Genomic DNA, 19983 nt, shown 5'->3' with positions numbered 1-19983 from the left:
AAGACAAAAAAGAGCCAAAGTACAGGGTGGAGATGGAGGAATTACTAAATAGGGACAGGGAACCAGGCAGAGATGGAGAATTAGATAGTGATGGGCTACAAGACGGATAGGGACAAAATGGAAAATACTGGCAGGGAGCAAGACAGAGCAAGGTAGTGAAAGAAAATAATAGTGATGGACCACAGGAAAGAGAGGAAGGCCCTAAAAAGTAGGGACAGGGGGCTGGACAGAGAGGGACTGAGAATGGAAAAACCACGATGCGCTACAAGACACAGAGGGAGGAATTTTAAAAAGTAGGGACCTACAGCCATACAGAGAAAGATGGAGAAAGGAAAAATAGCGACGGACTGCAGGGCAGAAAGGGAAAAATTAAACACGGAACCAGACTATGATAGAGAAAGGGAAAAAAAAATGCGATGGACTACAGGGCAGAGCGGCAGGAATTAAAGAATCAGGACAGAGATGAAAAAAGACGTCCCAGAGATCCCCCTTCCACAGGGAAGCCACAGATCCAGCAGGCTCTCACCCACAAGGACTTGGAAACAGCCAAACGACGCAGCTCCGCATCCCTCCCCTCCCGCTCCCAACAGCCGCGCCTGCGGAGCGCCCCCGCCCCGCAGCCCGGCCCGGCCCTCCTCACCCCCCGCGCACACCCCTCAGCTCATCCCTCCTGCCACCGGCAGCCCTTGCCACCCCCTTGCCTCCGGACACACGGCGGCGGGCAGACCTCCCGAAATCCGCGGCGCCCGGGGCCCTCGGCGCTGGGCGGCCCTGACCGTCGTCCGCTGCCTGCGAGAAGAAACCGGGCTCCGCCGCGCGCCCGCCTCTGCTCCCGCGGGAGGGAGACGGGCCGCTCCCCGGGCCTGGTCTGCCCGCGCCCCTTCCGGGGCGGTGCTAGACGCCGCGCTTCCGGTCCCTCGTACGTCATCGCTCCGCGACGCAGAGGAGGTCCGTCCGCCGTCATGGTGCAGCTCGGTGAGTGCGGAGGGGGGGCGGCCCACCAGCCTCGGCCCCGGCCCCGGCCCCGGCCCCGGCCCTCCAACCGCTTCGCGCTCTCCTCGCAGGTACCTGCCTCCTGAAGGGCTACCGCGGCGGGCACGTCGTGATCCGCTTCGCCCTCGGCGGCTGCACCAACCGGCCCTTCTTCCGCATCGTGGCAGCGCACAGCAGGCGTGCCCGCGACGGGAAGTACCTGGAGCAGCTCGGCTGTCTCGACCCGCTAGCTAACGCCCACGGCGAGAGGGTGGCGGGGCTCAACCTGGAACGGCTGCGCTACTGGCTGGGCTGCGGCGCGCAACTCTCCCGGCCCGCTGAGAAGCTCCTGGGTAGGCCCGGAGTGGGCGTCCGGGAGCGGGGAGCTGGGGGGCAGGGGCGCTACGGCTCGCCGCGGCTCACCGCCTCTCCTCGCAGGTCTGGCGGGGTTCCTGCCGCTCCACCCCATGACGGTCACCGGCGCCGAGAGGCTGCGGCGGCGGCGGCGAGCGCACGAGGCCGCCGCGCCCACTGGGGACGGCTCGCCCGGGCCCAGCGACACGCCCTGAGAGACGCCCCGGCCAAGGGGCTGCCGAGCGGCACAGAACCACCCCGGCCCAAGGCTGCACCCTGCCCCGTCAACCCAACTGACCGCATTAAAGTGTCATTTGCACGCTTTACACTGTGCCTGTGGTGCTCTCTCCGCATTCCGCCCTGAAAAGGTTAATGTTGCTGCCAAATTTGGTGCAGCAAATGGAAAAGGGGCTTTCCTACTATAATGTAGCTATGGAACCATTCCAGGAGGCATTTTCCTAAAGGCACGTTATTAGCTCTAGCATATCACTTTCTGCAGCAATGACATGACTACTGCCAGACTGCATTTGCTTACTGCACCTGTCAAGTGTTTTGACTCCTGGCTCTGATTTACTGTAACAGGACAGTCCAGGAGAGGCCTGGGGCAGACAAATGCAAATGGGACTGCAGCTGTCTAGTTTCTGTTTAGTTTCACCTCACAGAGGTTCAGGGCCTATTTCTTCACTCAGAAGCAGAAGGGAAGGATTTCAGTCTCTGGCAAAGAGAGTGGGATTTGCATAAAGTGAGATAGGAGTCTTACTACTTCATCACATATTTGACCCCGTGCCCAGAAGCAAGAAACCCACTGAAATCTCTCTCCTGCCTTAGATACATTAATTACTTTTTGGGGTTTCCTTTGGTGCAACTCTCACATGACTCTACAAAGGTCAGGCAAAGACAAGTTTTCAGTTTTGCAGCCCAATAAGGCTTGTAACGTAACCACCCTGATAGAGGGAGAATAGAGAAAACGCTCTAATAAAGGGGCTTGCTTGCTTTTAACAAAATCACAATACTGAGAATGGGTGGATTTATTTCTGCTTATGGATAAAAGATTGGAGTAGATGATTAATAAACTATTCTTTGAAGTGGATGAGGCTGTGAAAGGTGGTATTGTTTTTCTAATACCTTCTGCTTCTTCCACATATTTGATACATTCAGAGCCACATTCTATATAAAATGGTGACTGTACTCTCATACACGGTTTAGAGAAAGCTCCTCTCTAGCTTACTCTAGATTTCCTTGCTTCAAATGTAAAGATTTGCATCTGTACTGTTCCTCCTATCATAATCCAAAGGTACCACACAGCTTTCCCTTTCTGGAGCTTTCTGCTTCAAACACAAGAAGGTAGGTTTGTAAGGTTTCTTTTGAGAGTTTTGTGAAGGCCTGGCTTTTTTTCCTATTAAAAAAAAATTACTTTGTTATTAAATAAAGCATCCCACTATCATACACAAGGCAGTAAAGCAGTTGCTTTCATGTTGTTCTGAATACTGAAGTGCTATGGGGGTGCCCTGTAATGCAACAGGGTGAGCAACAATTAGCATCAGACACTACTGTTGCAAGACAGAACAGTAGTAACACCAGGTAAATGAAGGAAGTTCTAAGAGGAGAGTTTGGCAGTGCTCAGGTTATGCTTTCCGCATGCTTTTCTCTTGCCCTGCCTATTCCCCTCCTAAGGCATCTGCTGTGCTGAGAAACATGGAACCGATCAGAGGGGATTTACAGAAAACTCTGTTTCTTCTCACTTAACTCCCTCTTCATTGTCTGCACAAGTGATGGGTCTGTTTCTTCTTGTAATCCAAAGGAGTAACTTTTTCAGGGTTCCTAAATTGTTACTTGTGGATCAGAAACAGTTTATGCAACAATGCACAGCCTCTGGGCCGCAGAAAACCCAGCCTGCCATGGAAGCGGTGGATTTTTCTGCACAGATGCAGAGTACTGTGTACCAGTACAGGACAACTCAAGCTTCAAAAAAAAAAAAATTACAAATTGGCATACCAAGCTTATAAAGCGTAATTCTCAGCTGCTGTGATGCTGTCAGTGGGTGAAGGCTGCGAACAAATTACAACTAAGAATTCTACTATCGTACAAATGGTGAGAGGTGCAGTGCTGGAAAAAAAGCATGGCTGAGGCTTCCTGGAGCTTGCTAGAGAAAACCAGTAGCAGTTAGCTATAAGTGCTGAGTGCCATTTACACTTTGGGCTGAACCTGCCCTTCAAGAGATTAGCTGATACATTTTGTTGGAGCTGTGATGCCCTGTTGCTTAAGGGGGCTGTACGTAGTAATATAGGCATCTAGATTCAAAGAGGTATGTGTTACTGTAGAGATGGTACTAAATACTCTTTCTAGAGCAAGGGCTAGGGCAAAAGGAGTAAGATTTTTCCTTTCTTGGTAGGAAGAAGCTCTTATTCAGCTGTATTGTCAACTTCCCCTCTTCCCCCAAAAGTTGTGTGGACTAAAAATAACTGCATACAAGGAGCGAGCATAAGCCAGAAGCAGAGCAGAATACCATCAGGCTGACGCACAGCAAAAGCTAGGCTTGAAGAAAGCTACAGATGAAGCTCAAATCTCTAGCATAGTAATTCTTCATAGCATTTGATAGCAATACTGTTCAATTCCTCATTATTTAAGTAGCTTTCATAAGCTTGGTTAGCACTGTACTCACACAAACCAAAATCTTGATTCCTGCTCTGATGCTGTGATTTCCTCTGTTGGCCGTTCCATTGGCTATTGCAACAAAATTTGTTTTCCTTTGTTGGAGAAAGCTACAGCTGGATCCTAGAAAAAGCCAAAACAAACAAACAAGCTTGCTTACAGTTTGTATACATGGCGAATACTGCACAGTCCCCATTGTAGACTGCTCCTCAGTCTGCAGACCGCTTCTCTGTGCCTATTTCACATTTGAATTCATCTCACTGACATTACTCATTGCCTGCTTTCTTCCTGCTCCTGGAATACTTCTGTGTTCCATACACCAGGCAAGCTGATGAAGCATTCTCCCCTTCATTTACTGTTAACTATTAGCACTATTTGGGTTTGGACTATGCTACTGCCTTTCAGATCTAAAGTAAAACTCCTTGGCTATCACTGTGGGCGGGGGCACTAGGCAGCGTGCTGCATACACCAAAAATTCTCATTATTCCACACATTTACCATTTCTGCACAGGATATATGAAAGAGAATGCATTGGCAAGGCTTTTAATATGAACTCCTTGTTCAGTGTAGAACGCTGTCTTCCCAGAACCTTCAAACCTGTAAGGAGACAGCATGGACAGCAATACCAAGAAAACTAAGGATTCTAGTAAAAGACCTCCAGTCTGTCCTGGTGCTGCTGCCCTACAGCTTTTGCTGTTGTCTTGGGTGTTGCAGCCTGAAATTTGCCACCCTAAATGCAGGCCCACTTTCACTAGCACTTTCCCTTCCACTGACCCTGCTACAGAAGCAGCAGCCTGGGGCAGAGGAACAGCAATGGAAAATTGCTGCAGCCATTTCCTTAGCAAATGTCAACAAAAACCTTCCCAGCAGAAAAGCTAGGCTACATGAATCATTATGTCTTAACAACCGGAAGTATGGAAAATGTCAATTTAGATAAATTAAACAGATGCTGGAGATCTCCCTTGGCATTTCAGCTCCAGTAGCCATAGAATTCTCAAGATCTTTATTGTACTTAATGCAATCCATTGGCCGTTGTTAAGATAATGGCATCCAAACGTCTCTTGCTAAGGCTGTCTTCCAGTCTGAGGGAAGGAGAACATACATTAATAAAGCCACCTTTTATCAGAAGACACATATTTTTTTTAATAAAATAAAGTGCATCTCCTATAGAGTACAAGAAGACTAACTACTTGTTAGTAGAAAATAAATTGTCTAGACAACTTCTTTTCAAATAGTTCCAAATATAGATTTTCTTTTTTTATATATATAATAATGAAATTTTGTTTTATTTGATTGTTGAAAAGGCTTGTTTTCTTTGTTCAAAGGTACAGCAGAAGTTCCAAAATTGTTAGGTTGTCTTTTCTGAAAGACATTGCAGAGGTCAAGTGAACTGCAGACACATGCTGAAATTGTTACACCTAGCTTAATTACAAGCATGAGACAAATTATTAGGTGCTTTCTCCACCCCTCTCTCCATTTTCCCTACTTTTATACATGTGTTATAAATACATTTATGAACATCCACAAATAATTACCATCAAGCAACCTTTAATGATAAGGACTTAATCAAAATAACCTTTAGGCACCACTGCAGGGATTAAACTACAGCATGGCATAAAATCACTTTCCTGCCTAAACTCATGCATCTTACTTCTAAACAGCAGCTCGCAGATTTAGACAGAATATTTGACGCATTTGGATTCCAAAAGGTAAACATGACTTTGCAGCTCACAGTTCAACAGTGACCACATACAGTAATTTCATTAAAACACAAAAATGTATGACAAAGGAAGAGAATAAGCAAGTAAGCAATGCCTCTTTTTTAAGTTATTTCTATGGATTTGGTGCAACTTCCAACTCTGCACGACGGTGGCAGGCTCTGGGTTTTTTCCAGACACCACCAGTATTGCTCAAAGCTCCAAAATAACACACATTGTTGTTGACTTAAAAGTGCTATGTATGTGAACACTACATAAATACATATGCAAAATAAAAGTCCATATCCCACAAAATAGAAAATGTAATATATATTCTATTGGGGAATGCATACAGGCATAGCAATACTTTTATAACTATATAAACATTTTTTGTAATATTATTTACAGATGGAAGCAAAGACAAACATTACCATTAAATACATTGATTTCATCAATTCTATCAATCTTTTGAAGATCCTCGCCTGCAACAAAATGATCTGCAACTCCAGTTACCTAGAAAAGGAAAGTGCTTATGATCCATTTAGTGCAATAATGCTGGCTGCAAAACTTAAAGAGGAGAAAACATTTTAAGAACTAGTGCTGCATTAGCTAGTAGAACCAAAAAAAAAAAAAAAAAAATCATTTTGAGTTTAAAAGTTTGATTAAATAATCAAGAGAAGTTAAGGTTACACAGCAGACCAACAATAAAAGAAAAATTCTCCAAAGTCAACTCTTTACATTGATCAGAAGCCCCAAATCAGTTTCTCATGCTATTTTATTCCAGCTTCATCCTGAACATTCTTGGAGACAGCTGTCCCATAATCAAGGAAACGGCATGTCACAGGTATTCCTGGAGATACGACACTACATAAGCCCAAACAAAGAAAAGAAAGATGAATAGACTCATCAATCTGACAGTCCTTTACCTCTGAGTGCTTGACTTCATAACTTCAGTAGTGTTCCTCCATTTAAGTAAATACTGAGTAGCATGAAACTTGCTTCTCAAATAAAAAAAAAAAGAAGCAATACCTGGGGGCGGATGACAGAAACGAGAGGTTCCTACAAGTTGTGCATTACGCTTGCAGCACTGGAATATAGCAAGCCACAACAGCTAAGGATTACACAAGTTATTTCATCTTGGCATCATAGATCAAGCATCAGAATAAACTTAGGTGAACAGTCAAATACAACCCATTTAAAAAGAGTGACCCTCCAGAGAAAACCCTTCTTCTGGACCTAAACACGAGGTGAGAAAAAATAACCTCTACAGAGATGCCATGCACAGGACATGGAAACACCAAAATGCCCATCAGCCTTGGTAAACTTTGGCTGCCTGCCCAAATATGGAGGCAGGCTGACAGGGATCCTAGAAATAGTTTTAACTTTATTTCCATTTTATCTTTGCTCTCAAGACTTACAAGACTGCTGGGCTTAACTGGAACTTGTATGAGATCTCACACATTTACCACCTTCCAAAATCAGAATAAGAATTCTCACAGATAATGAAACCCAAAGCCCTTTTACTAGTTTCAGTGAGATATGGAAGATGCAGGTCTAGGTGACAAGTACTTAATCACTGATCCCCACATAGATTTTAAACTGTCACAAAAACTGTATGAAAAACAAGGATGTTGTGCTGCAGGCTGTCACACAAATGATTTTCCTTAAATTCTCAACTTAGAATGTAATCTTCTAGCCAAGCAAAGTTGACACAAGAAGACCCTTCTCCCCAAAGCTGGTTTACGGACAACAGCCCATCCTCATGCCAAGTCATCACAAGCCCTTTTACTCTTAATTAAAAGTCTAATGTGGAAGGAAATACACACATATTGACAACCATTACCATGGACTACAGCCAGAACCTACAGAGCAGGGTTTGGGGGTCAGGCCACTGCGGTTTCGCCCCACAGAGGCTTCTTGGAGCAGTTCTGCTGGTGGGAGCTCTGCACGCCCAGGAGCCCGGCCATGGCAGTTGACAGACTATTTACACCACCCAAGCAAGACCAGCTGCTCTCAGCCCTTCCAAAGTTTTGAAAAGCACTGTCCAGAGCCAGGCCTACCACGGGCAGAGGCCAGGACCCACAGGCTGGCCCCACCGCTCCCTGAGGCCTCAGGGGAGTCACTGTTGCCCTCCTCAACCGAGGACTGGCTGCTCTGCCTGGCAGCGAGATGGCACCTTCTGCCTATGAAGCTGGCGGAGCACGGCAGCCCCAGTGCTCCCACAGTGGCTGCAGCTCGCTGCCACCCGCGAGATCATGGTCACCCTGCCAGGGCACCAGACTTCTGGGTCCCCTGCCTCAGGCCAGACAATGCCACTCAGTCCCCAGGAATGACGGCACCGTGGGGCAGCTGGAGGAAATGGCCCCACCCTGACACCACCGCTTTTTGTTGCTGTGGCCCCAGGGGCACTGACGGGCCTCTGCCACCTCAGGGGAAGGATAAGCAGTGCCAGGTGCTGCCAACTCACCCCTCGCCCTCCCGTGGGCAGGGGAAAGCTCAGTGAAGCCAGCGCAGACCTTCTCGCCATTTGTCATGCCCATTGCTGTCATCCCAGGGGCACACGAGCCCACCACGCCGCAATGGGGAGGCCGAGGGCGACGCAATGAGGCAGCAGAGGCTGTGGTAGCTTCTCCCATTTATTCGTTCCGCACACGGGGCAAGAGCGGACGCTGCTCCTCGGCGGGCGGCTGCTCCTCGGTGGGCGGCGACTCATAGGTGACGCAGAGAGAGGAGAAGAGACAGCCCAGGAAGGACACCAGGCTGGCAAAGTACATGGCGCCACTGGCATTACCCACAGCCGCCGTCAGCGGCCCCATGGCCAGGGCCACGAGGATCTGCGCCAGGAAGTACTGGCAGCTCAGCAGGGAGATGTCGACACCCATCCCGCGCCGTGTGCCCTCTGCCTGCGAGCCTACGAACTGCAGGGGACACAGCGTAAGGGGACGCTGTGGGAGCTCCTCACCCCTCCCCATCCCGGGGCTTACCTCGCGGCTCTGGTAGTAGTCGCAGAGCAGGGAGTAGGGCAGCGTGCAGAGCGTGGCGAAGAGGATGCCGTAGGTAGCGCACAGTGACAGCACCACATAGATGTTTCTGGAGAGCGTGGCCAGCCCCGTGCCCAGCCCAAAGGCCAAATACGCCACAAAGTACAGTGTCCGTGTGCTGAACCGCTCCTCCAGCTTCTCCAGCGCAGCTGCAAGACAATGTCATGGCATTCGGGATGAACCGCGGGCTTCCCTGCCGCTAGCCAGTCAGTGGACCTGAGGGGTGTGCCTTCAAGCTCCGCAGCCCGACCATTCGGCAGCCACATCTCAGCAGCAACCGCTATGCCTTTGAGTAACTGGTGGCTTGCACGTGAGCACCAAGGACCCCTTCCACATCCCACTAGCATGATGCAACCTTGCTGCCCTACCTGTGTGAAGGGCATGGCAGAGCTGATGCCTGGCAGTGCCCCTGTCCCAGAGGGGTAAACGGAAACGGGGGGGGGGGGGGAATGGCAGGTGCACAACAAGGTGCTGGGGTGGTGCGTGACATCGGGGCACTCCACTGGGGGCACATGGACGCTGAGTGCTGTTGCGCAAGAACTGTGCCTATTGAGGCTACACGTATTTCTGGATTCAATGTACGCTGAAAATGCCACTTGTGAAAGGAACTATATACTAACAGAGATGTGTTTTCGCTGGACTGCTGACCTCATCTGCTGTCAGTGCAGGCCAAGCTAACTAGCAGAGAAAAATAACACTGTGCTTCAGCACTTGTGCCATGTGGTAGGCTATGTGCAACTTAAATGCCAGACTACTTGTTGCAGAAACACTGCTTAAGCAGCGGGTGCATCTTTCTCACAGCAGTGGCTAAGATGGCTGTACTAAGTACCTGAATAGAAAGCAGCACTGAATGCATAGATGCACATTCCCCAGCAGCCCATGGTGACCCCAGCGTTGTACTTCTGATACTCATCTGAGTTGCGAGGCGCTTTCGGATTCCCTTGAAACACTACTTCTCCCATGAAGTCGGTATAGAAGAGTAACATCCCCTCAAATGAAAGCCATCCTGAAAGAAGCCAGAAGTAACCTATCAGGATTGCAGAGTATCTGTTTCCCCTTCTAAGCTTATATGGATGCTATTACCTATATTGCAAATCACAAATGAAGACAAGTTGTGCAATGTGTTATGTAACGTTCAGCCACATTTGTCTCTAACTGCTTTCCCTGTGCATTATGCTACAATGTTTGTCAAAGACACTCAGGATTTTAAAGACCAATTTGAATTCCTAAGTGGAGTCCTAGAGGCTGACTGCAGGCCACAGAACACTGGTTTAACAAGACAGAAAAATAGGTTACAGCAGTCTGAGCTGCCTTTAGGTTTTGACAGAACACAATGCTCGGTTTCACAGAGTTGCTCATCGCAGAGTCATTTCAGGCTGCTGTTGTCCCCACATACAGAAATGGAAGGAGTGCTTCTTATGTCTTGCTTGCAGCCTCTAGAGTGCCTCTGACACAGTTAAAAGCTCCTACACACAAACTGGCGTCAGGGACGCTGATGCAGGCAATCTCTTAATTCCTTTCACAGCCAATGAGTATTAACTACCTGTTACCTTCTGTCCAATTTTGTGCAAACCCTATTGCTTGCAAGCCCTTACTAACCACCAGTCACGCACTGGTAAGAGTAAAGGTAACAGTGCACCTGTTACCGGCATTCATGCAGTGTCGCACTCTGCACCTCCTCACGGCCCGTTCTGACACCTCTATACACAAGCTGTCAAAGGGAGGAAAGTGAATGCCGTCTCAGATGTAAGCAGGGAAATACAACTAATCTCACCTTTCTGCTCAGTAACGACAGTGGCAGGTTTTTTTTTTTTAAAAAAAAAAAAAAAAGTTGATAGTTTCAAGTTCTTGGTTCAGTGGTGTTTCTCACTCCAGTGTAAACATTCCATTTTATGGATGCACCACCTTGGGCTGTTGTTACTCCCTTTCTAGGAATGTAGGCTTTATTGTTTTGTTGGTTGGGTTTTTTTCCTTTCTCAGTGTTCTAACAAACTAAATACCAGAAAGTACCTTATTGGTGAGTGCATACGGAACAAATCACATCCTCTCTAGTCAGCAGCCATTGCAACAAAAGACAAAATATTTTAAAACGTTCACCCAAGATAGACTGCTTCATGGTGAAAGCAAGACAGCACTTTCTGAATACCTAGGAAGTGGTTGATGCAGAGGTTACGAAGAGCCTTGGGCATCTGGCAGATGGTCGAACAAAGAAGTTTCACAGAGAGTGGTTGCTCAGAGGTCTCGCCTGATCCATTCAGCTCGCTCTCATACTTAACACCATTCAGCAAGATATTAGCAACCTGCACCATAAGAACTCCCAGGTCAACAAACACAGTAAGAAAACCTCAAATATCCTTTGAGCAAACCTATGCAGTATTACACATCTGTCTGATCATCTGAAAGTTAAACTCCGCTGCTGCAGTATGTTGACTTGGAGATTAAGAACAATGCATTTAGCTAAGCTGTAACTTCAGCCTTGGAACAAGTGTTAAATGGCAGCACTGCGCTGCAGCTTTCAGTATACTTTAAGCAGTACTCTTCACTTCTCTAGGGTATTTGGCAACCATATCCAGATCCTAGCAAAGAGAAAGCATAAACCCCATTTCATCTAATAGGAGCTGTACCCACATTCAGGTGAATTTGGTTTCTGAAGTTTGAGAGACATTGAGGAAGAAGAGGCCAGTTTTAATTGAAATAGATTCTCATTGCTTGCCAACCTTGATGCTTGATCTTTATGTGCACAGTATGTAACATCCTGGCCCTAATGAAGTCTGCTTCATGAACTGGGTCAAAGTACAGCAAGAGCAACAAACAAATAAACAACCCACTCGCCACCACCCCCCAAAAAAAACCGAAACCAAACCAAAACCAAAAAAAACCCAAACCAAACAAAAAACCAACAGAGGACAGTTTACCTCATCCTGGATCATAAAAAAATGGGCCAGCATACAGAGGTCTCAGACATTCCAAGTTATCACCAACAGTGGGAGGTGAGGTCAGAGTCTTATCCCTGGGTAAGGGAAACCTCACCTCCCTGATGGAACCAGATGTAATGACTGCCATAAGGAGAAGCTCATGGGAGAATCCTATCCCTGGCCCTATCTTGCAGGTATTTCTGTGGAAAGGGAAGATACAGGCTCAATAAAAATGTGTCAGTTTCTGCTCTCACGTGGTAGCTCCCTTGGTGGTAAAGCAGGGCTAAAAATACCAACCTAACTTTCACACACGGCCTGCTGAGAGCAGAATGCTCCTATTACTACCATCTTAACAAAGGCACTTGAGAGACTGCCAGTCGTAATTCACATCCTACCCACTATTTTGCCGATAAAGTCATAGCAGGTACGCTGTTCCCATAATGACTTTTATGAGCAAACTGTCATGAGCAGTCTTCAATGATGAATTTGTGCACCACACATTTAAAACTATGAAAAGATTAAATGAATGCTCAGGTTTACATGGTCATATCATTGATTTTCTGCCCTTACCTGTTGGCTGAAGGTTACATTTCTTCTTCTGCTATTTTCTGGACAGTGTCCTGTTACGATATCTGGAATGGCCAAGCTCTGAGGTCTTTTCAGGATCCCTGACGACCGTGGCTTTATCGCATCCAGTGAGCCCACCCTTAGCGCCTCACCGTCAGGCCCCGGCGTTATGCTGCTCTCCCCTTGCTCCAGAACTCCATTTTCTCCTTGGTAACAGCCATCAGGCAGCCGAGGAAAGCTGACACTGACAGGCTGCCTGGGCAAGCTAGCTGGAAATGCTAAGTAACTACCGTGCCCACCTGTAAAACAGTCTATAAGCACACTGTCAATATTTGAAGTCCCAAATGATGACGCAAACTCGTTAATTCCCGTCAAGGAATTGTCTCTGCTGACAAAACTGCCATATTTGGGTGTGAGTGGGCTGAGGGGGGAAATAGGACTTGTAGAACTTGCATGTAAGTGAGCTGAGTTATGAGAAGCAAAGTTTTCATTTACACCCTCCTCAAAGAAGAAAGGTGGAGAAGGAGGGAGAGGAAGACTTGGACTCTTCATCACCTTTTTCTTCCTGCTAAACGACCTTAGGGGTCTTTCTGGAATGCTAATTAGAGTCAGCACAGTAGTGACAGTCAGTATAACTGAAGTGAAGACATAGATGACGCGAAGTTGCCCTCCCACAGCTTTTCCAAAACTGGTTTTATCCCAGTGTATTCCTCCAACAACATAACCAAAGCCACCTCCAAGACCTAGTGGAAAAACAGAGCTGAGATTATCTTCCCTAGCCATTCCTGGAAATCAGTGACAGCACAGCACCATTTGTCTAATGATTTGTAAGTAAAATCCAACGTGTTACTGCTCAACCCCTTTTCAATGCAAACGCAGTAACAAACAGTTATCCGCGCCACAAGGACAGTCGGATGTACAAACGTGGTACAGAAAGAGGGAGAAGGTCAGTGCTGTAAAAGTGATGATACAAATAATCAAAAATGGTATTTCTTTCTCTGCCAAGAACAAACCACTTTACCTTCAGCTATTTCAGTCCGTAAAACAGAAGTGTCCACCAGCCTCGTGCAAGGCTCTGCAATCAGTCAGCTAAGACTGTTTTCCTGAAAGTAAGTGAAAATCCATTTTCCTCACTCAGTTAGAGGAACGCAGATCTAATTGCGTCCAAGTCAGACCAAATCACTTCAGCAGCATAGCAAGCTCATTACTCAGCAACGAGTTGACAGTGTACAAAACTGCCACTGCGTTACTACCAATGAACACGGAAGGTCTGAGGGCACCGGATACCTCTCTCGCTCCATTTATACAGTGAAAGCCTTATGACACTACCCTTTCTTTCTTACATACACATTTGAGAATGTGAAACAGTCTTCTAATGGAGAGGAAAACTAGAGTAGGGCAGTACAGCAACAAGGGATCATAGCGCTCAGTATGCACTTTCCTCTCCAAAAAAGCAATTAAAAAAGGCATTTTTCACACTTGCAGGAAGCTGAACCTCCTCCCTCAAGGGATAATTTTGTTTCCGTGGGTGTTATAAATGACATGAGGGACCTTCAGATGAACAAACCAGACTGCATCTTGTTTGACTTTTGGTAGTTACAAAAGCCTTTTGCAGTAAGCAGAAGTTCGTTTTCAAAGTTAGTTAGTGCTACCTCTCTGGGTACTTGTTTATCATGCTTACAGAGGAAAAGATCAGTGATTTACACTCTGCTTTCTCACAGCAGAGCTTGTTTACTTAAGGTTCACATCACCCAGGAAGCACCAAAGAAGCATACCTGCTAACAAAGCGTGGATGTTGAGGCCCCTGTCTTGATCCACTGGGCTGCATACATCCATCATGTAGGCATGACTGGGATTGTCTGCTGAATCTGCACTGAAGTCCATGAGGACAACACCACAGACCGTAATAATGATCCCCCATTTGTGGTTATTCACAGTGTCAGACAAGGCGCTCCCTATATCTTTGCCATTCAGCATAAGTGAGAGCCCAAGCAATGCTCCTGGGAACAAAAGCAAATCAAAATCAATCAATTGACTGCTTGTAAGCAAAAAAACCTGCATCGCTCCATGCTCTAAAAGCATTTTACCACCTGCACAGCCTTGCAGCAAGCACTGTTGCTCTTGTTCAGATCACCACAGTCTGGGGAATGAGCGTGGCTTATAGGAGATATATAACCTGTTTCCACTGTTCCAGCTTACAAATGTCTGGAGTTGGTTTTGGCCAAAGAAAAACGTTCTTGACCCTCAAAATATCATCTCTTCAGGCTCTGACAAGAGAATGTGTGGATCTCCAGCTGCCAAAGCATCACCTTGGCACCACTCACCACCTTCTTCACACCCACAATACCCAACACTCCACAGGCATTTTGTTTAGACTAGTGGTACAGGGGACGTCACAGAAGAGAGATGTGCAATGTTTCTATTTTACAAGCATTATACCCATCATTTCTAAAAGACGCACCTACTGCTAAGACCAGAATAAAAGGTCTTCTCCTCCCGAATCTTGATGTGCATCTGTCACTCCAGGCCCCCAGCAAAGGCTGTAGCAAGAACCCTAGGAAAAAAGGGATCACCAATAAGTACCATTTTTCTACAAGCCTGTTTCACACAGGAGTTAAAACAGGTGGCTTAAAAGGCAGTTTAAGGCAGGACACCATGGCACAGTGATATCCCCAGTCATTACTAGTCACCCAGGTGCACACACAGCGTACTGCCTGGCATTTCCCAGGTTGGGGACTGAATGACATAATGGGCTGCTGCTCATTGTCATGGCAGTTAACTCTGCATCATTAATACAGCAGTTCGACAGCAGGTGAAGAGTAAGAGTACAGCAATTATAAGTTCTACCCCATCTTAGATGGGATATCCCCTGCAGAATCAGCTTGGAAGACAGCAGGAAGCAGACATGCGAGTTGGAAAGGTGCCTGTATTACTTTGGGCCAGCCTGTGAGTAGGGGCCTATCTACTCTCTTCTTCTGAAGCACATCCCATGACTACAAGAACAGGCAGAATACAGCTTCCAAGTGGCAACAGCCTGTGGTTCTTCCCACAGTAATGGCTATGGTCCCAGCCCTGCCTCCATGCTATGGCAAATAATCCACTGCCCACAACAGTAGTGGTCCATGGTCTCCCATCATTGGAACACCTCGTTTGTTTCAGAAAGTTAAACAGGAGAAAGCAATGGCACTCTGCTTTTTTCACACACCCTTAGGAACTGTCTCCATACACTTTTTTTCACAGAGACTTAAATGGATACAGCATTCCTCTTTTGCTACTTTTTAAATATAGGAATGGAGTAACCAAAGCTTACCCTGGCACACAATGTTAAGAGGCTGAGAAGCCATTACAAGAACAGACCTTTTGATCACACTGGGCTCATTTCAGGCAAGCCACAGCATGAATTATTCTCCATTTGGGTGTCTAAAGTTATGGCTAATGCTTCTTAACCGCAAAAGCATACAGAATACACTTGTGAACAGCTGAGGTCGAGAAAACAAAAACATATAACCCCCCAAGTAGTGGAAAAAAAAAAAACAAGAGGGAAGAAATAGCATAAAGAAAAGTTACCTAATATAGGGCTGATGAACCACACCATTCCATACAGTTGGTCTGGAAGCCCCATCTGAAGTAGCACAGGGGTAACATAGGCTGTTTCCATGGCGTAGCTGAACTCAAGCCCAAAGAGAATGCACCCATTAAACAGGAGTTCTAGGAAAGACCTCTGAGGCTGGAGATCCCCAAAGTCTATCAAATCAATAGGACATGGAGTATTTGGCGGTGGTGGTGGTGAAGGGCGGATGTGTTTTCCCCTTTTCGGATGTCTCTTGAAGTTGTTGGCCCGATGACTTAGGTGCCGTGTGATAGATCCAGAATAGCCTGGAACTTGTGACCTCCAGATTTCCTGAGAAGCCACGCTTGGCAAAAGTGCAGCATCGCTGACAGGGGTTGTTGCAGATGGTGGAATCATCATGAGTAGGTGTCTGGAAGAAAGATAGCTCAGAATAAAATGGCTGAATAAGAAAAACTTCGCTTAATTTCATTTACTGAAGTTCCAGCCATCTCTCAGCATTTCACATGCCGAGCCCAGCTTTTGTATTAGTTACAACCTTTTCTCTCTGTCTCTTGACACAAGGCACATATATTTCGCAGGTACATCTCCTTCATTCTCGCATAAATGAGGCACCAGAGATCCTATCCTGGTTACCTAGGCATTACCTACCATCATCAGGGATTAAGATTGAAATATCTAAAACAATTAGCAGTTGGACATGTCACACTTCCCAGGAGTTCCCATAACAGCAACAGGTTTACATTTAACTGAATTCACTTGAGCTAACTTACGATGAATCACGACCTCAGTCTAATTTTGCAATATAGCAAAGCTGTGGCTTGGCTGCAGATCCAGACCCCTGCTGCAATGTGAAATCACCTTTCAGTACTGATCCTACCATTCCTGCTGCCTGTGCTGAGACCCAGGCGTAATGCAATTTTTTTTTTTTTTTGCAACAAGTGAGTTTGGTTTTCTTCCTGTTTACATCCCCGAATTCAGCAAAGACACTCTGTTGTGAGGGCAGGGTCTGAGCCTCTGCTTCTTGCTCATTCTATTTCCATAAGACTCTACTAGAGCACCCAAAAAATGTGTTTTTGAAGTGCAGACTACACAAGCTGAACACCTGGATGAGGCAAGCTGAACACTTGGATGAGGCCAGGTGACAACACATATCCTTGGAATCAGAAGCTGATACCATTTTTCAGTGCAGGAATTGAACTTTCAAACTAATTCCTGAGAAGAGGATACATATCCCACAAGCCACCCTCAGCATTGTTACTCCTCTCAGAGATTAATGGCATTCAAGTGCTGAACAGTCCCCTCGTGTCTCATCAGAATCACTCCTGTAGCCAAAGTGTGCATACTGTGGTGGGTAAAACAGCCAAATGGGTTCCAACACAGCGTCTCAGGATAGATGGCGACAGATCTGCTGAATTAACAAACCACATGTTAATTTTGCCTCTTGTTGGCAGAAACGGAAACAGCTCATAAGTGAAGTCTGACCTTTTCTTTACATTCAGACCAAAGGCTTCTGCCACACAAGAATGGCTCCACACCACCCCACACCTTCAGGAAAACCCTCGCAGCTGCATACATAGTAATCAAAACAAGTATCTTATTTTTTTTGTTTACAGTTCCCCTGGGGAAAAGACTCCCACAGCTGTACAGAACTCCCACAAATCTCCCATTTTCTGCTACTTCCTCCGGCACACTTCACGCACCAGTCTTTCTTCCTGTAGCCCTTAGTCTACATGCCATTCTTTTCTGCATATCCCCAACTACTATCAAAAGCAGAACTGTGTAAACCCACGTTTACCATCATGCTGACACAAATGATCGTTAAGCACGGTGGGATGATGCCGTACACAGAATGATGCCCAGCTCCACGCAAGTGTCCAAAGAAAGACATTTCACAAAGCAAAATTGAATGCCAAGCACCTCACAGAAGGCTGCAGTTGTGGTAACTTGACTGTATTTGGGGCCTAGGGGGGAGGAGGAAGAGTAGGAGAGAGAAGACATCTACTGAAGTATTGCTAACATTGTACCATGAGTTTCCTCAAGACTGCTCCTCTTCAGACCAAGATGCATACCACGTAAAAGAGAAGAACAAGCAACTCATAATTATAACTATACACCTTGACAACCCTCATCTCACAAGGCACCAACAGCAAGCTGCATTTTGTTGGCACATCTCATTAGACACAAAGTCCCCTAAACAGACCAACAGAAGAACCAAACGAGACTTTGTGAAGATGTCCACACTGGTGTTCTTGACGCTGTTTCCACAAATTTCAGAAAACTTTTTATAACTTGTCTTCCATAAGCACAGTACTTATTTTACAGGAGTACCTTTATCAGCCTTCAGGTCAAAGTAACTCCCTCACAATAAGAATTTGTTAAAAATTAGGAGAGATATCAGAAAAAAAGACATAACGAAAACCCAGTCATATTCAGAACAGACGCTCTACTGACCCTTTCACAGAGACATGACAACGCAGCTGTGCTAGCACTCCCCTTCACCACTGATACACCTTGCCATTTACACCCAACGTATTGATCTCCCTATATTCACCTATTATTTTCATTCCATACTAGATCCTCCTTCTTCTTTTTGCCCTGTACTGTGCATTGCAAAGAAGTTATGTTGCAAGTCATAAGTAGCAACACCTTAGTGATGGAAGAAAAGAAATTATCTGCAGGGCTCAAAAATACACTTTGTGATCTGCAATTACTTGGAATGGAACGCTATTGACCGCATATCACCGGTCCAGCAGAAAGTCAGCGTAAAACTGTGAGCTGAGCCTGTATTCCTCATTGCCTGTTTTCCTCAACTCATGAATCATTCACCGGAGGACATCTTCCACGCACTTAAGCCTGTCCTCAGGTGAATCTACCTGGTGACCACAACAGCTCCAAAGCAGGAAACCTCCCCTTCAGCTTGGAAAACAATTATATGGCTGTTAGCTTTCACTGTCAATAATTATTTGTCATTTTTGGCACTCAACGTTTGTTGTGCATCTCAACCCGGAGGGCCCTGGCGATGCTGGCTCTGCCGTCTGCTACCCTTCACAGTACAGCGTGGCCAACCGGCCATCACTGTTCTTTCTGGGCACCTCGACGGCGAAAATGAGCTTTTCCTTCCCTGTCTGAGCCTGGTCCCGATTTTTCTGCGGTGGGTAGCAAGGGGTCCAAACGCACCACAGACATCAACGCGGAAGGGAAAGGCTGACCCCGACCCCGCGCGGGGGCCGCCATCTCCCAAACGCTCGTGTCAGCCGAGCCGAACCGCAGCCGTCCCCTCACCGCCCCGGCCTCACCGTTCGCCCCGAGCGGGAGGCGCGCCCGGAGCCGCCAGCGCGCAGCGACCCTCACGCCCGCCGGTGCCCGCCGCTTCCCCGCCCGGTGGTCTTACCTCCAGCGGCGCCCAGCCCGGCCCCGCACTGCGCCGCGCGGTGACGTCGTCCCGCGCGGCGTCGTCTGCCCCGGAGCTGCCCCCGCGATTCGCCGGCGGAAGCGGCCGTCCCTCGCCTCGCCCCGCCCCGAAGGGCGGTCACGGCCGCGCCTGCCGCCGCACAAGCGGGCGCCGCGCTGCTCCTTCCTCGCCAGGGCCCTGCCGGCACCAGGCACGGACGTGCCAGTGTCCCGGAACCGCTGCGGAGCTGCCAGTGGCCGGGAAAAGCCCTCGAGGCTGAGGCAGGGGCCAGCGAGGCGCCAGCCGAGAGAGGAGCCGGCCACCCTCACGTCAGACCACCCACCGCCGCCTCACGGCCCCGCTGAGAGCAGCGCCGGCTTTCTGGAGCCGGGGCCGGCTGCCGCGCCGCCGTGTCCGCAGACCCGTCCCGCGTTGGCACTGGAACCGCAGGGGAAGCGGATCGCGGTAGTAAGATTTGTAGCTGGAGAGGAGATATGTTTTGATAGGCCGTAGAGTAGATGCCGTAGGTGACGTGGCACTTTCCTAATTAACAGTAGCGCTCAATCTTCCCCTTCCTTGGGTAAGGCGATTTGGCAATTGTGTTTTATAGTGCCGTATTTTGTGCTCACGTTCCAAATTTCCTCATGGTTTGCAAACAAAGATGTCATTATGCAGTGCAGTCTGCTCTGTGTATTTTTAAAAAAATTTCAAACTCAGGGCATTAAGAACGCTTAATTTTTCTCCAGAAGCTACTGTAACACTGCAGGAATCCTTAGTATATATTAGTACTTAGCTCTTGTAGAATTTATTGTAGCAGAACAAT

General features: G+C 47.3%; 2 protein-coding genes across 5 annotated transcripts; one reads left to right on the top strand and one right to left on the bottom strand.

Moving 5' to 3' along the window:
* Positions 1-949: 949 nt before the first annotated feature.
* Positions 950-1541, top strand: MRPS16 (mitochondrial ribosomal protein S16). The gene is made up of 3 exons (XM_086476235.1): positions 950-975; positions 1065-1325; positions 1411-1541. Exons 1-3 carry the CDS (start codon positions 963-965, stop codon positions 1539-1541), a joined length of 405 nt encoding a protein of 134 aa, XP_086332361.1. The 5' UTR covers positions 950-962.
* Positions 1542-4931: 3390 nt separating this feature from the next.
* Positions 4932-19175, bottom strand: SLC45A1 (solute carrier family 45 member 1). Of its 4 annotated transcripts, XM_086476030.1 has the most exons (10): positions 16872-16892; positions 15766-16178; positions 14660-14752; positions 13974-14198; positions 12202-12941; positions 10863-11016; positions 9546-9722; positions 8660-8865; positions 6107-6188; positions 4932-5060 (listed from the first exon to the last, which is right to left on the bottom strand). In XM_086476030.1, exons 2-10 carry the CDS (start codon positions 16166-16168, stop codon positions 5014-5016), a joined length of 2127 nt encoding a protein of 708 aa, XP_086332156.1. In that variant the 5' UTR covers positions 16169-16178; positions 16872-16892; the 3' UTR covers positions 4932-5013. The 4 variants fall into 4 exon arrangements, with proteins under 4 accessions (XP_086332156.1, XP_086332155.1, XP_086332154.1 ...); XM_086476029.1 differs by lacking the exons at positions 4932-5060; positions 6107-6188 and adding an exon at positions 8288-8593; XM_086476028.1 differs by lacking the exons at positions 4932-5060; positions 6107-6188; positions 16872-16892 and adding an exon at positions 19161-19175 and having other exon boundaries at positions 8288-8865.
* Between the last annotated feature and the right edge of the window lie 808 nt (positions 19176-19983).

The sequence above is a fragment of the Leptosomus discolor genome, chromosome 20 (genome assembly GCF_034619465.1).
Source record: "Leptosomus discolor isolate bLepDis1 chromosome 20, bLepDis1.hap2, whole genome shotgun sequence".
Classification (NCBI taxonomy): domain Eukaryota; kingdom Metazoa; phylum Chordata; class Aves; order Leptosomiformes; family Leptosomidae; genus Leptosomus; species Leptosomus discolor.
The sequence above is the reverse complement of the archived record's forward strand: the minus strand, read 5'-3'. Positions and strand labels throughout refer to the sequence as shown.